We start from the raw sequence: 17,445 nt of genomic DNA on the forward strand, positions 1-17,445 counted from the left end.
CTTCTTCAGGTGTTTGCTTCACTAAAAAATACTTAAGTTTTAAGTCAAAGTGAAATGGCAGAGAACTAGGGAAAATTTTGGAAATTTCTTTATAGGTTTTGTTCTTAAAGTTACAATATTCAGTTTCGCAGATTATGACCAAATATGTTGGAAATATAATAATATCATTATATCAACAGATTGTTTGACAGTATACTTGAATACATTCCGATATGAATGTTGAGGAGTATGACAATACAGGTCAAATTCCACTATTATAATGAAAACCCCTAAATTTTTTGGATCAATATTGGACAACCCGCAATCTTGTATATATCTATGAAGACTACTTATTCGAAAGATTTTACTGGTTTTGGATTTAATTTAGAATTACATATATCCCGGGAATTAGAAAAAGTACGGGAAATTAGGATATCATTTTGATGTTTTTTGGGTAAAAACAAGTTTCGTTTTAGACGATCTATAATCCACAAAGTGGTGCAGTGAGAACTACCTCATTGAAAAAATTCTCTCTGGTGAAATATGAAGAAAATGTCAGAACAGGTCTAGGAGTTTATATTTAAAATTGTCAAAATTTTCAAAGTCTGCTAGTTATCATAGCACTTGCCTAAAGATCGTATGCGTTATAAGCCTCCATGGGTTCATACGCAACGAAAAGGCTAATATTGGTTACACTATGGCTAAAGTTAGCCTAAACCAAGCTTAATCTTTTAGGAGTTCAAAAATAGCTCATGGAACAGGGACATATTCAACATGTCAGACACTGGAGAGAATCTACCATTGGAGAGATGATGAAAACGCTAAGTGGAGAACCCAATAAGGATATAACTAATTTAAGTAGACCAGTATTATTATGACTACTAGGAGTCCTCACTGGTCGCATTGAATTGAAGTAACACCTTGCTGGCATGCGTTTTTCAAACAGTGAAGTCTGTAGAACATGTGGGAAGGAGAACTAAACTTTAGAACATAGAGTTAGGCTTTTGTGAGAAAGATTATTTAGGGGATCCAACTGGAAAGTCAGAGGAATTGGATTTATTCCCAGATTGAAAATGTTGTTGGGTCTCTGGAATAAAAATCCCTCTATAGAGTACAGTGGGACTTATATTCGGCAAACGTGTATACACAAATTCAATTGTATGGAATGTTGTAATTTTCTCAATATAATCTAAAGACTTGGATAGATTGAAAATTTGTAATTTCTCTATCCCGTTGATCTCATTTGGAAACAACCGGTGAACCACAAACGTTTGCACAGTGTTTTAATATTCCTTAAACCCAAGCTCATAGAATAATTAAAATATATTACTTTTAAAACACTTCCAACCAAACCAAAATGTCTAAAATATTATTTAAACAAGGGTTTCAATTATAAATAAAGGCTTGTCTGGCATTAAATTTTTGTTTAAATAAAATTTTAAAAATTAAAACAACAACAATTTGCTAAATCCACAAAAAAAAATTCCATAATTTATGTAAAACGATCACAAACCAAACTTAAGCAGAGACATATACCAACAAAAAAAACCCAGGAAATTTAAGAAACCCCTTAAATCAACATTCAACGAAAATGCTAAAATCAGCATTTAAATATTTAACAAAAATATTCTCAGTTTATAAACAAGTGCAAAACAAATATTAAATTCACATTAAATAAATAAACTACATTTATAATTTGAAAACAGATGATAAAAAAAATAAAATTACATCATAAAATATAATATAAAACGAAAAGATATGAGAGATTAACAAAAAAAAAAAACAGGGGATTTTTAAATAAAATTATAAAATAATAAAATCTTTGAAGCAGAAATAACGATGTAACATTTAGTATATGTGTGCTAACATGAAAAACAAATAAAATATAATATAATTTTGAGATTTTTTTTACTATTAAAAGAAAACAAAATTAAGTAATTTGAGTAAGCAAATGTTATGGTAGATAAATCTTTAGGTAATTTGAATATGGCCCATTTTAGTAGAAGACCTACCGCAGACAATATTAGTTTTTATCGCCAAGAATATGGAGAATTAACTTTTAGGTTTTACATGTTTAAATTCGATTAAAAACAATTGTCAGATTCGCTCTTAGTTTCTTAAACATACTGTAAATAAGACTTTTACAGAAATCAGGTTTACAGAAAACTGATTTTAAATGGTATTGGAAATTTATGTAAAAGTAAAAGCTAGAACCATTTCATCTAATCATGATCGAATGATTTATCGTATTGAAACATAATTTCAATATCGAAATTATAATAAAATCTACTAAATTTATTGCTCGATATCGATAATCTGAAATAAGAAAATTACGATAAATTTTACTCTATATCGAATGCGGTAATTCGGCTACTTGTCCTAGGTTTGGCTAGGTTTTGAGTATCTGCTGTAGGGTATTACAAACAAATTTTCCGCATTGCATGTTTTATTGTATTGTATTCCTATCAACATTATATTTTTTGTGTAATCAAAAGACAACTGTAATTCAATTCAATTTAGTTGATTTAAGTTTTAGTATTTGTCATTATCGTACTCAATGCTTTAACTACAGAGTAAATTATTTATTTTACACTTAAAAAATGCGAACATAAACACGAGGCGTCCATACGCGTACGCATGTAATAATAAATTTCAAAAACTATATAAAAAAAGAAATAAAAAATACAAGATTGTGCTTAAATAAATAAAGTGCGATTGCGAGTATTAATCTCATTTGTACGGGTCTTCAGATCTTCAATACAGACTTTCGAAATATGTAATGAAAACAATCTTCCGCATACATTTTTATGCGAGATTTGTATATAAAGTTCAAGTACGAACAAAATTTAGACTATCACACTCTCGCACACATACTTGCCAGCCAAATGTATTTAAATTTACATCCCAGTAGATTTACAAATTGTCAATGTATCCCTTATAGACAGTAATTGTAACTAATGTATGATGAATTGGTTGACTCCAATTTATATATTTTTGATCATTTGATACGTATGTGCTCTTTGTAGTGCAGAGCGAAGAAAATTGGTTACTTTATACATCCCAGGTAATCTAGAGTGAAGTCAATTGTCACTTTAGTGTCTCTAAGTAATCTAGAGTGTAGTCAATTTAAAAGTTTATTTTGTACTGCAGTTTAGAAAGTAGTTATTTAACTCTCCAGAAGTTATCTATTGGAGAGAAGTCGGAGGAAGGTCTGTTTAGACCATCATACTCTCGCACGCATACTTGCCAGCCAAATGTATTTAAATTTACATCCCAGCTGTTTTACAAAAGTCAATGTATCCCTTATAGACAGTAAGTGTCAGTAACGTCTGATCACTTGGCTGACCCCAATTTATACATTTTGGACCATTTGAAACTTTGTAGTGCAGAGCGAAGAAAATTGTTTACTTTATACATCCCAGGTAATCTAGAGTGAAGTCAATTGTCACTTTAGTGTCTCTAAGTAATCTAGAGTGTAGTCAATTTAAAAGTTTATTTTGTACTGCAGTTTAGAAAGTAGTTATTTTACCCACCAGAACTTATCTATTGGAGAGAAGTCGGAGGAAGGTCTGTTTAGACTATCTCACTCTCGCACACATACTTGCCAGCCAAAAGTATTTAAATTTACATTCCAGCTGTTTTACAAAAGTCAATGTATCCCTTAAAGACAGTAATTGTCACTGATGTCGGATCGCTTGGCTGACTCCAATTTATATATGTATTTTGGTGTGCAGAGATAAGTCAGCGTGAGGACAATTGTCTCTTAAGTGTCTCTAAGTAATCTATAGTGTGGGCACTTTAAACGTTTATTTTGTACTGCATTTTTTTGTGAGTACTATGTGGTTTTATACAAATTGTGTTGATATAATTCTCATACTGTTTATTTTATTTTTGCTTCAGTATACTTGCATCCCTTGTAATCTATCATGAAGTCAATTGCCACTTTAGTGCCTCTAAGTAATCTACAGTGTAGTCACTTTAAAAGTTTATTTTGTACTGTACTTTAGAATGTAGTTATTTTATCTAACAGAAGTTGTATATTTTATAGTAGTCGGACGAAGGTTTATTTACAAGCAGTCGGTTATTGGACTGTCTTTAGCAGGCGTACATGTTAAATAACTAGTTATGTAGATAATGCAGTAACCAGTTCGGTAGCTAGTAAGGTAACTGACTCCATAAAACCAGTTTGTGAATACATTGGCTACTTTGGATCATCTATCAGGCAGTTTTTTTGTAATCTATGCAGGGTCTATTGACCCCAGCATGTACTTGCCATGTATGTCGCCCAGAACTGCTGGGATGTTATTGTGTAAAGTATGCAAGTGTGAACATTGTAGTAATCACAATTATCAAAATTACTTAAATACGTGAATTATTGAGTGTATGATTTGAAATTAAAATAAATTTGTTAACTTACCTTGATATGATATGTAACGGGAATCATTTTCAATTAATTCATAATTAGCCTCTAAATTAATCATTTGCTGATGATGTTGCTGCTGCTGGTGATGATGCTGCTGCTGTTGATGAAATCCCTCAGTGGGATTGTGAAAACTCAACAAAGTGATTAGAAATATTAAGATTTGTAATAACATCATGTTGTTATTGTAATTAGTTTTATCTAGCAGGTGTAGTAGTAGTATTATCATTATTATACTGTAAATAAAGAATAAATAAAAAACAAGAAATTATTACTAATTGCTAACAAATGCTATTAAATTTATCTATTTAAGTACATATTATGAAAAGAATAATATAATTAAATGTTTGTATAATTACATATATACATAAGCACATATGTAAAGATATGTAGATATTGTAAATTAATTGTTGTTTTTTTATTATAAATTCATCAGAAATGATTATAAACAAAAAAAACTAGAATTAGCAGCAACAACTTGTTGCCAACAAATAATAAAGTTGTATCTGTCTGTGATGATTTGTATGAATCCCACACATTCATACCAAATCCAGCAAAAACTTGGTAATGACTTGAAATTACTGAACAACTTACTTTTCAATGACAACTTCATACCATCTGGATTACTTAGATGGAGTTAGGTAATGGCTGATATATAAGTACTTGTCAATAATTGGTTATAGCTTCCATACATTGGCTGCTTTCGAAAATGAATTTAATGAACATTAAGATGGGATAACTTTAGATTAAAACAAGTAAGAAAGTAGGGTCGGTCAAGCCCGAATATATAATACCCTACACTAAGTAAAAGAGCAAAAACATTTTTCTTTTAAAATTTCAATAATTTATATTTTTGAGTGATTTTCGGAAGTGGGGTTATATGGGAGCTATGACCAATTATGGACCGATCACTATGAAATTAGGTCGTGTGATTTATGTCTATATGTAAGTTTACTATGTTGAATTTTGTGAGTTTTAAGCGATTTATGCACGTTAAAGTGATTTTCGGAAGCGGGTCTATATGGGAGCTATGACTAATTATGGACCGATCGTAACAAAATTTGGTAACATGAATTTTGTATATATAAAACTTATTTGGAGTGCAATTTATGGAGATACATTTATAAAATAAACATTTATGACCGATAAAGTCCAATTTCGGAAGGACATTTGTATGGGGGCTAGGTGAAATAATAGACCGATTTTAGCCAGTTTCAATAGGCTTGGTCCTTGGGTCGAAAAAATAATATGTGCCAAATTTTATCGAAATATCTTCAAAATTGCGACCTGTACTCTGCGCACAAGGTTTACATGGACAGCCAGCCAGCGGACATCGTTTAATCGACTCAGAAAGTGATTCTAAGTCGATCGGTATACTTTAATACCCTCCCCACTATGGTGGTGTAGGGTATATATACCGCGAATTAGAACAAAGCTTTACAGTATGTACTATAAGGTTTTTACATCCCTGCACCCTGGGTTGAAATTCCGTTTGTAAATTAAATTTTCATTGGCGATCCCATAAAGTATATTTAGACTTTAAAATTAGAAATATTTTCTACTATATCTAAGGCACAGATAGCATGTAAGTATATTAATTAAAGTTATTTATAAGACCACTTTGAAGTTTGGATCGAGAACGGTTTAATTTTGGAAAATATATTTATTCGATTTTAAAAACATCTTGAAAAAATAAGTTGCTGGTTTTGAGAAAAAGTTTATATTTGAAACAGCAGTAGATTTTCCAATTCGGTGCCTCAATTCAGAAATGAAGTAATCATTAAATGATCCAAAAAAATTGCCCCAAAATTCTACACCCCAGAAATGCCTAAATTGTAAGATAGAATGTTTTGAGATTGTCAGATCAACACTACGTACTAGTAAAATCACTGATCGATTAAGAATTATATATCATTTTACCATGGCTTTGATTTTCATGCAAATGCATGTTAATAGTCAGCAATCAATTTTGACCAATTACTTTTAAGAATAATATGATTTGCAATAAAACAAAATCTATTTGATGTTGAATATTTTTGCATATTTTGTTATAATTGCATACTTTTGCATATTTAGCATTTATGCGCATATAATTTGCATATTTTAAAGTTATTATTACATCGTTTTGCATATTTTATAATTTTTAATTTTATTGTAATAAAAACTGTTTGCCTATATTTCTGAATAATGAAAAAAATCAGGCTTTTTGAAATTCTTTTTTATAGTTTTACATTTTATAGTGCTTTTATTTTTATGCATATGTTTGCATATTATTCGATTTGTAGTGCATGTTTTAAGTGCATGCCGTTTTTTAGTGATGGTAATCTCAGTCCTGGATATTGCAATATATATGTATACCAGACAGTCTTAGAGAATATGAAAGATTGTCTTCTCTCTCGCATTTTTATCGATCACTGAAAGGCCCAATAACACTGCCACGAGCCACATAATGTCTATCCAATTACGATTCAGTATTTAGTATTATCTAGCGACCTTAGCTTAGTTCATTTAAGAAAAGGTCATTAGATTCCAATTTTTATTGTCCCGAACGGAAAGGTAGAATATAATAGAATGTATTTTAGAATACAGATGAAAGGCGCAGCTAAATGTGTGAACTGTATTCTTTTAATTTTAAAAGAAGCATTACTTTTGTTCAAGAATGGAGAATATATAACATAGAATATTTTAAATATATAACATAGAGCAGTTCGACGACTAATAAACAAATTTAGCTCATTATTTTAACATTGCGATGGATGTAATATATAATTATACTATAATAACTTATTGATCGTAAGAACTAACAGATCTACTATCAATAAATATGAATATATCGTTTCTAAAAATCGAAAAATGTATTGGTTGAATTTTCTTAGCTAAATGAGAATTATATAAAGTTTGTGTATGACACGTTAAAATATTCTTGTGTTTATGCAAATGTCTAATAAATAAGTCATTATTAGACTACTTCTAAGTAATGCAGCCGGTATGTAGTAATCATTATCAAGTATTTAATGGGCTAATAACATAGAAAAGGGATAAATTCAATAACACTGTATTGTATACAAAAAAAGCTCAACCATTTTACTATAATCAAATGAATATATTTTATGAACTTTTGACATTCTACAAATCATTCGTCCAGACCACTTGACAACTTTTTAGGAAAGTATTTGGGATATTAGCTACCCGTTCCAATTTTATCTAAATAAAAAAATTTTTGGGAAAAAAATATTGACATTTGTTCAGTTTTTTACTGTCTGGTCACAAACTTGTGTAGTAGTTTTCTTATATAGCCAGCATGCAATTAAAAAAAAAACAATTCTTTTTGTTCTTTTTGTCAATTCTCAATTTTTAGAAACACGAATACCGGATTCGTTTGTGAAAAAATCTCTTATATAGATGAACCTTCACAATTAATATTATTACAATTTCTACAATGCGTTCGAAAAATGGAATACATAAGAAAAAGTTTAGCACGAAGTGTCTGACGGTTCTGACAAATGTAAAACATAAACAAGTAAGAAAGTATGGTCGGTCAAGCCCGGCCATATAAGTAAAAGAGCAAAAACATTTTTCTTTTAAAATTACAATAATTTATATTTTTGAGTGATTTTCGGAAGTGGGGTTATATGGGAGCTATGACCAATTATGGACCGATCACCATGAAATTAGGTCGTGTGCTTTATGTCTATATGAAAGTACCAACAGTTTTAAGCGATTTATTCACGTTAAAGTGATGACTAATTATGGACCGATCGTAACAAAATTTGGTGACATAAATTTTGTATATATAAAACTTATTTGGAGCGAAATTTGTGGAGATACATATATAAATTAAACATTTATGACCGATAAAGTCCAATTTCGAGAGGACATTTGTATGGGGGCTAGGTGAAATAATTGCTGGATCAGCCAGAAAAAATTATATGTACCAAATTTTATCGAAATATCTTCAAAATTGCGACCTGTACTCTGCGCACAAGGTTTACATGGACAGCCAGCCAGACGGACGGACGGACATCGTTTAATCGACTCAGAAAGTGATTCTAAGTCGGTCGGTATACTTTAAGGTGGGTGTTAGACCAATATTTTTAGTTCTATTGGATAGTAATTCAGACACAATTTTACAAGATCAGTCGAGAACTCTCAGAGTTAGAGGGGGTCAAAATTTGACATTTTGGCCAAGTAGGTGTTTTTTCTTATCCATGTAACTTATTACCTATTGTTCTTAGCAAAATGTGTCCCAAATAGTTTAGTTTGAACAGTTCTTCAATCTTTCGAAAAAAAATATTTTAAAAAAAAATAAAACATTTTTAATATTTTTTTCCGAAATCAAAAACTTTTTTGAATTTTTTTTTCAAAATGAGCTCTTTTTTTCTTAAAATAAAGCTTAGATATTTTCCTTGGAGACCCATTTGGTCGCTTAGTAGGATGCGAGTTCGTTATGTATCAAAATAAATGTTTTGTAACTCAAAACATACAAATTTTTTGTTGAATTTTTTTTTTCAAAATGGACCCTTTTTAAATTTTTTTTTTTTGGTCAAACAAAAGCTTAGATATTTTCCTTGAAGACACTTTTGGTCGCTTAGTGGGATATCTGTAACTCAAAACATACAAATTTTTTGTTGAATTTTTTTTTTCAAAATGGACCCTTTTTTAATTTTTTTTTTGGTCAAACAAAAGCTTAGATATTTTCCTTGAAGACCCTTTTGGTCGCTTAGTGGGATATCTATCAAAATAAATATTTTGTAACTCGAGACAATTTTAGACTTATTTTTGCAAAACCTAACTTTTTTTCAAAATGGGCCAATTTTCATATAGAGGATTTTGTCGATTTTTCAAAAATATTAATAACTTTTGACAATTAAAAAATTCATGGAATACTTTTTTGATAAATATGACAAAAGATGCATTTTATTGAGTTTTTGCCGAGATACAAATTTTTCAAATTGAAATTAAATTTTTATTTATGAATATTTTTTAATGAAATTTTACAGATATACATATACTTTTTTCTACTGAAAATAAAAATATAAAAACAAATAGTTTTGAAAAAGTTTTGAAAAATACCAAAAATTAAATTTTTTAGTTTTTTGGCCATAATATCCATATAAGGATCAGTGTTATCTGAAGCCTTTATAAAATATCATTCAAACCGGACTAACCGTTTAGAAGTTACAGATTTATTTCACTCTTTTTTTTCTAAACCACTGTGTGTCGCTTACGATAAAATTCCTTTACTGTAAAATGTAAACATTGACTTACGATAAAATATCAGTCGGTTCATAAAATTTTAATTTCTGAATTAATAAAAAATATTGAAAAAATTTCGCTTACGATAATTTGGCGCTAAGGGGTCGATATTATGTATGGAGAATATGCTTTAAAAATATGATTTCAAAAAATTAAAAAAATGTTGCAACAAATATATGACAAAAGTGAAGTGATTTGTAACTCCCTTAATTTGTTTTTGCACATTTCTATATAGAAAGTAATTTTCCTGTGACTATGAATTGAATATTGCATATTTTTGGTTACCACGAGTTTTAATTTTCTAGCTAAAAGAAATTCATAAATGTTTAAATTTGTCATCTGTTTATGTACATTTAATTAAAATTTTATTTGTAGATTCCTTAATTGAAATCATTCTATAATCCAATCAGAACTGATAACTCTGCTGCTAATAATCAATAATTTTGTATGTTCGATTTTACAATTAATAATAATAACACTTCCAATATTAAGATATTTTATCTGAGTTTACGATAAAAATTTATTAAGAGTTGGATTGATAGTTTTCTGAAATTACTTTTTAAAGCCCGCTTATTTACATACACTCAATATTGTAGGCAAAACTGCCACACTTCTCAACCATTGTCTTAATTAAGATCACACATTTTTTTTTAATTCATGAGAATCTATTCAGTTTTATTTACATACTTTTTTTATTAACTTTTTTATAGTGTGGAATATTTCATTAACATCATAAAACTTTGTTTCAAATTTATTTGTCTTTTAAACATAAAAACAAAAGCAAAATACTAGATCCGGAACAATTGGATTTGATATATCTGAGAAATACGACAGACAGTATCTATTGTTGGCAACTTTTTTGTGTCTGTTTTAGCAGTTTGTTTACCTTCAAAAATTAATATAATCCGCTTAAAATTGTTTGAAGATCATAAAGTAAATCCAAGATTTGAGGAAATTGTAAAGATTTTTCAATGAACATTTTCACAGTAAAACACATAAATTCTTGTTGTTCAGCACATTTTTGCACAAAAAATAAAACAATTAATTTTTCTCTTTTATTATAATTTTATAACTTATTTTTTTATATTTATTTTTTTTTTTTTGTTTCAATTATTTCTTTAAAATCAATGTAATATTTTTTCTTATAAGACTTGTTTGATTGATTTGAAACTCTTTTTTTTGTTTTTTTTTTATCCACATAAAGTTACGAATACCGTTTATGGTTTTTTACATAAATATTTTCTTTTTTTAATTTTATTTTAGAAAAAAAAACGCATGCGTTCAGTTTTTCCAGCACGAAACCTTCAACAACGAAGCATAAACACGAACTGAATTCAAAATCTATTGGATTTCAACTCAAAACCCTACAGAGAGTCAGTACGAAACACAAAAAGAAAACAGAAACTGAAAAACAACAACATAAACAACACAACATGATTGAGAAGATCGTGGACAAAATAAATTTGAAAAAAAAGAGTATTAAGTAGTTTGTTGTATTCAGAGAGTTGACTCTATAAACAACTACAATAAATACGTATTCGCCAGATACAAACAAACAACATGTATTCGTTAGAACGAGTTGTGAGTTGAGGAGTAGTAACAAATAAAACTAAAAACAAAATACGAAAATGTAAAAAAAAGTAAGAAATGACAAGAAAAAAAAATTAAACTAAACGAGCATTGTGTTTGTACGAGTGTAAAAAAAAATAATAATGATAATAAGAAATCAACTACTGTACGAATTTGTGAGTACGTAGCGTATGTTTGTTTGTATCTAGTACTTTAGTGACGTAGTAAATGATACGATACGTAACAAACGAGTAGTTAAATACTACACGTACTCACAGATACTCATACATACACATACATACAGATACTTAGATAGTCCGATCTTCATACGTATTTGGTAAGGTCGTTCCAACTTTATATTTATTTACTCGTATTCGAGTGTACTACTTGACGATGATGATGATAATAATGGTGATTATGATGTTTGATGACGATGATAATGGTTAAGTATAGCAGTACTTTTTTTTTACTATGTTAGTAGAGTTACCAGATGTGGTTATTTAATAGGTGATTTAACTATTTTCTCTCTATTCCACATTTGTCATCATTTTCCTAATTATGCAATCAAGACTTTACCAACGACAGTAAATCTAATATGAAGTATTTGTACGTTTCCTCATTTGAGAAATTCAGCTGTAGACTACTGCTGAACTTCAAATCTTCTTCATTCATGGAACCAACCATATGTAAAACCATTTGAAAGTATTAAATCAAAAACTAAATAAGACAAAGAAACAGTACGGAACTAACGATCCCAAAAATGTCATCTTTCCAAAGGCGGGCAATGTCACTAATCGTCGAAATTTTTAAGGATTGCTGTTGGGGTTGTAGGTGATATAATCGTTTACCAAATTCCTAAGTATCATAAACACTGTTTCAGTCTTTGATTTTTTACTTTCGATACTAGTTCTTTATATATATACATTAGAGTGACAGCCGATTTTTTTTTAGATTTCAAAGTTTCATTAAAATCGGCCCAAAATATATAACATTTCGCTATCTTTTCATTAGAAATTCCAAATATTGAAAAATTTGACCTTTGACCTTCACGATTTAAAGGTTAACGTTATCCGATTTTAGTAAAACTTTCAGACTATATTTAAAATTACCAGGGCTATAATATCATGAATAGATTTTACTTAAAATGTAAAACAGTACAAAAATTGGGACAAAAAAATAGTTTTTCTTGAAAATCGCAAAATTTAAATCGCAGGTACGGAAAAACTGTAAGAGGTATTGATATACATTTTTCATCTTTTTATTCCCTATTATGATCTCAATAAATCCCAATGTGATGATCGAAAAACTCAGAAATTTGTTTAATAAAATTTTTAAAAATTTTAAAATGGAGATTCGAAACAGCCGTTAAAAAAAATAATTTTTGGCCATACCTGCGAATAGGTTAACGGTATCCTACGAAGACAAAAACTCATACACAAGTAAATACGGATATATTTTAAATAAAAATTAGCTTTTATTTTAATTTTTCTCGAAATATGTTAATTTTTTTTCCTAAATTTCTTGTTCAAGTGGCCTGAGACACGTTAATGGTCTGGCGAATTTGTAATAACTTTACCATTTTTTAACCAAATTTTGTCATTTATATCTCATTACAACGATAATTACGTACATATTTCGATTCTTTTGCATTCAATTGCAAAAGTATTTTTTTAGTAGCAAAATTTAAAAAAAACTGAAAAATTTGCATTTTTCCCGAATTTTGGTGATAATACAGTATTTGGGTCATTTTGACCAAATTTTCAGCACTTAACTTTTAGGCCTAGTGTCACAATATTCCACTCTTCAAAATTTTAACAACATTTTTTCCATACAACTGATTGTCGCTCTAATATACATATGTATTAGTAAACCCGGTTCGCTCATAGTAAAACTATGAAAAAATGTATTTAACTTATTTAATATTTCTTTTGGTATTTTGGTAACCGTCGAAAGTGTAAACATATAATAATAATAATAACAAATAATTTATAGATTATGATGTCAAATAAAAACATCGAAACACATATTGCTCTGATATTCTTTTTTAGACTGTAAAGAAGAATAAAGAAAAAGTATCAATTTACTACCTTTGTTTCTCATTCAGTCAGAACCATATATGCTCTATTTCATGTTTCTAGGTACATTATTATAAAAAATTCAAAAAGTATCATTAGAAGAAAGAAAAAGTACCTTTATTTCTAATTCCACTCTGATGCACATAAGCTAACTTTAATTATTTATAGTTTAATCATTTATAATATTAAAAAAATACCATTAGCAGAAAAAGTAACAATATCCATTTTCACTCTTGTGTGATGCAGATTTGAATCGTATGAGACATATGTCGCTTATGTCAATTTTTAGAAAAATATTATTTTACGAAAAAAGTACCAAAAATAAATAAAATGTTTACTCTTAGTTATTCTAATTTGCAAAAAGTAACAAACGATTTTAAATTTATTTCTATGTTTATTATCTTAAAATACAGTTTTTACCCATTTTCTAAAGGTTCGAATATTAAAAAAGTACCTAACAGCTGTCAGCTAATTTTTTAAGTGTATAAAGATTAATTTTAAATTTAGTTTGTATCTACGTATATTAGTTTAGAAGGTATAGGTTACCGAATTTACCCCTTTTTACCCCCTAAACCTTCGTAAAAATCCCTTCTTAGTGAAAAATCCCTTCTTAGTCCTTTTGGCGTTTGGGCTGGGCGATGTTGAATCAGTCAGTCACTCAGTAATGCTGCTGTTTTATACAGTAGTTTTGACTGCCTTTCACTTAAGAGCATTTTGCATATAATTCGTAATTAGTTAATTTAAGTGCATTGTTCATACCTGCACATTTAAGATAAGTGCATAATACTTTTGGAAGCTATAACTGGTTTTCATGAAAAAAATTTCATTTAGCTGCTTAATATAAAATTAAATCAAAACAAAATAAGAAAAATACGATTTTGAATAAAAAATTGTGTTGTAAACTTCTTAATAATTTTAAAAGTAGCTAAAATACCAAATTTGTCGTTATTTTTAAAGGGAAACATCACAAAACTTCATGTAAATTATTTGCCGTTAGCTGCTTTTTTGGGCAGTAAACTTAAATGCACTTACCAGCATCAATGCACAGGTAAGTTAACTGATGTTAACTGCACTTTTAACTTACCTGCACAAAATATCGTGCAAAGTTGGTTGTACAGGTAAGTCAAAATTACTGTATATAGATTGATAACGGTACTATGTAGGGTATTCAATCGATTAACCGTTAATCGGTTAACCGATTAATTTTGGACGGTTAACTGTTCGAATAATTTAAAATTGCCGATTTTCAAATAACAAATAAACCGATTAATTTGTGTCGATTAACCGATTAACCGAAATTCCTTTTTTTTTGCACTTTAAATTTCAATAATACAATTAAAATACAAATTAAAATTAAATATTTTTGAACATCCAATAAACATGATTAGTGAGTATGTATAACAACTGACATATTTAATTTACATGTCTTTGAAAATTTGTTTGTATTTACATGTATAGACGAAATTTTTTTTTTGATATTAGTCTTTTACCATAACTATACGAAACTATTAAATTAATCAAAATCTAAAACAATCCAAAAAGGAATATTCTTTATCATGCTTTTGATTTCTCCAACATATACAATCAGCGAGAGAGTATTTTTCCAAGAAAAGTTTTATTAAATCTAAAGAAAAAAATCGTTTAAATTATATTCTTTTTATAAAATATTATTTCAGAAGATCTCACTAAAACCCTAAAAAACTGCAACAACGTCATAATCCAAAAAAAGTCGTTACGAGAAAAACGTCTTTGAATATTTTATGACATTTTACTATTTCTTAAATAAATTTTCAACAAATCATGCGATTTCAGAAATATAAATAGTAGATGTTAATATCTTTCTAATCTGTATTTAACCCAAATTTTTACTTATCAAATATACGAGAAAACATGAATTTTAATTTTGATGTTTACAACAAAAAAACAATTTCACACAAAATTAAAGATTAATGAACTTTGTATTACTCAGTTCATAAAACACGGATTTCAAGTTAGGACTTTGTTGCAGCAAATAGGCGATATGTTTACAAAAATGATCTCAAATACCTTATTTGCTGTTTTTTTATGTTTTTGTACACAAAATTCGTTGTTGTATTTCAAATTTAAAATGAAAATAGAAATTATTCGGTTAATCGAATAATTTTAAATTAACCGAATAAATCTAAACCTCGATTAATTATTTGCTCGATTAACCGATTAAACCAGAAACCCGATTAATTGAATACCCTAGTACTATGTAATTAAGTAATCTGGAGGCATTAAGTGTTTCCATTGAAAATACCAAAAAGATAATTCAATTTGTCGTCATCATTCCATTTTTCTCCCTTAAAGCTTTAACCGATAAAGTTTGTTTACAAAGGTGTTCCTCCCAAAAGAGCCCTTCGGACTGACAACCACCAGACATGAGATCCTAAAGGTTACTCAATTTCTTAACTCCTATGAGGTGAAGACAGTCAGCTCAACTGAGGGACTGTCACACTGAAGATAGGATAAAGTGGGCACTCAACAGCATTATAAATCACCAGATCCTGGTATAATACCATCGAATTTATAGGACCTTTCTCAAACAGTCTTTGCAAAGTGGTTTATTACAAATTTATTTTTTTTTTGGTCCAGCACCCTACTCATGCATTACATTGTGTTGGAACTAGGAACATATGTTATGGAAGGGAGGATAGAGGGAGCAGTGTTTGTGGACATTTGATTTGAATTTTCCTATATTTATCGTGATAGGAAAGACTTCAGGAGGAAGATTATTCCACATACGGACATTACGGCTAAATAACGAATTTTCCCTGTAATGTGTTGTACAATCCACTGTCCACTCAACAACAAATTGACAAGCCCTTGCCAAAAAACATATGTTGCGTAAAAAACTACGGGTTTCGGGAACGATGTTCCAGTGAGTCAATAAAGCTGGATAACCTACTGTCGCCCATAAGCTCCTTAGCCCCCTCCTGCACGCGGTCAAGTAACACAAAAACAGATGGAGCAACAAGATCTATTGTGCAACATGAGTTTTGCGTGCATTAAAATCCACTCTATTCGCTTGGTGAAGCGTATCATTCATGTTTAGCATCATTGACCATTCAGATTTTGACACAAAAGACAAAAGTCGCACAGGCGATTTGAAGACCAAGAATTGGAGGAATTGGTCCATGAAGACTGTGGTCAAACTCAAATTTAGCAAAATTATTGGAAGCTACTCAAGCATCAATTTCAAAACCTTTGCGAGCAGAAGGATTTATCCAAAAGCTGGGAAATTGGATGTCATACGAATTGAAGCCGGGAGACCTTGGATGACGAAGTGATGCTTGGACGCTATAAAAAAAATCATTTTTGCCCTGAATCATTACATGCGATGAAAAATGGGTCCATTACGATAACCCGAAGCGTAAGAGATCCAATGTGAAGCCCGGCCAAGCTAAGCTAATTCTCTGAATTTGGTGGGAGCATAAGGGTCCTATCAATTTTAAGCTGGTAAAATCTGATCAGACCATCACAAGGAATCTGTACCAAACGCAACTGATTCGTATGAAGCGAGCATTGGCCGAAAAACGTTCAGAATTTGCGGCCAGACATGAAACCGTAATATTCCATTATGACAACACTCGGCAACATGTTGCAATACTTGTTAAAAACTATTCATAATGAAGTGGTTGGGAAGTTTCGCCTCACTCGCCTTATAGTCCAGACATTGCCCCGTCCGACTACAATTTGTTTCGATCGATGGAGAACGCTCTTTCTGGGATACGCTTCACTTTGAAACAGAGTATCCAAAATTGGCTTCATTCGTTCTTGGCCTCAAAAGATGTGCAGTTCTTTTGAGTCTGAATCCATATGTTGCCAGAAAGATGGGAAAAGATCATAGCTATCAATGGCCCATTTTTCGATAGGCAAAAGAGGGTGTAAACAAACCCGGGGAGAGTCCATTTGAAGTATATACCTATTTGTCGCGGTATCGCTTTCATGAAGTAATCGTTCGATTCAAGAAAGAAGCATAAACGAGATGATCCACAGAGACTTATTGTAGAACGACAAGATCGAAATTGTCTAATTATAAAAATATAAAATTTGTTCTCCATTTTTTATTCCATCTGGTAACCCCTAAAAATTGTTGTTTGACCGGCCGGCTGATGATGATGA

General features: G+C 29.8%; 1 protein-coding gene across 1 annotated transcript in view; it reads right to left on the reverse strand.

The window, feature by feature from the left end:
• Positions 1-10,728, reverse strand: part of Sema5c (Semaphorin 5c) — a 51,392-nt gene extending 40,664 nt beyond the window's left edge. Inside the window, exons 1-2 of the mRNA XM_065503917.1 lie at positions 10,542-10,728; positions 4,397-4,635 (exon numbers count right to left, since the gene is read on the reverse strand). Of these exons, the coding sequence (XP_065359989.1) occupies positions 4,397-4,628 (232 nt within the window). The 5' untranslated portion in view covers positions 4,629-4,635; positions 10,542-10,728. The remainder of the gene's footprint in view (positions 1-4,396; positions 4,636-10,541) is intronic.
• Between the last annotated feature and the right edge of the window lie 6,717 nt (positions 10,729-17,445).

Source organism: Calliphora vicina, chromosome 3 (assembly GCF_958450345.1).
Source record: "Calliphora vicina chromosome 3, idCalVici1.1, whole genome shotgun sequence".
Classification (NCBI taxonomy): Eukaryota; Metazoa; Arthropoda; class Insecta; order Diptera; family Calliphoridae; genus Calliphora; species Calliphora vicina.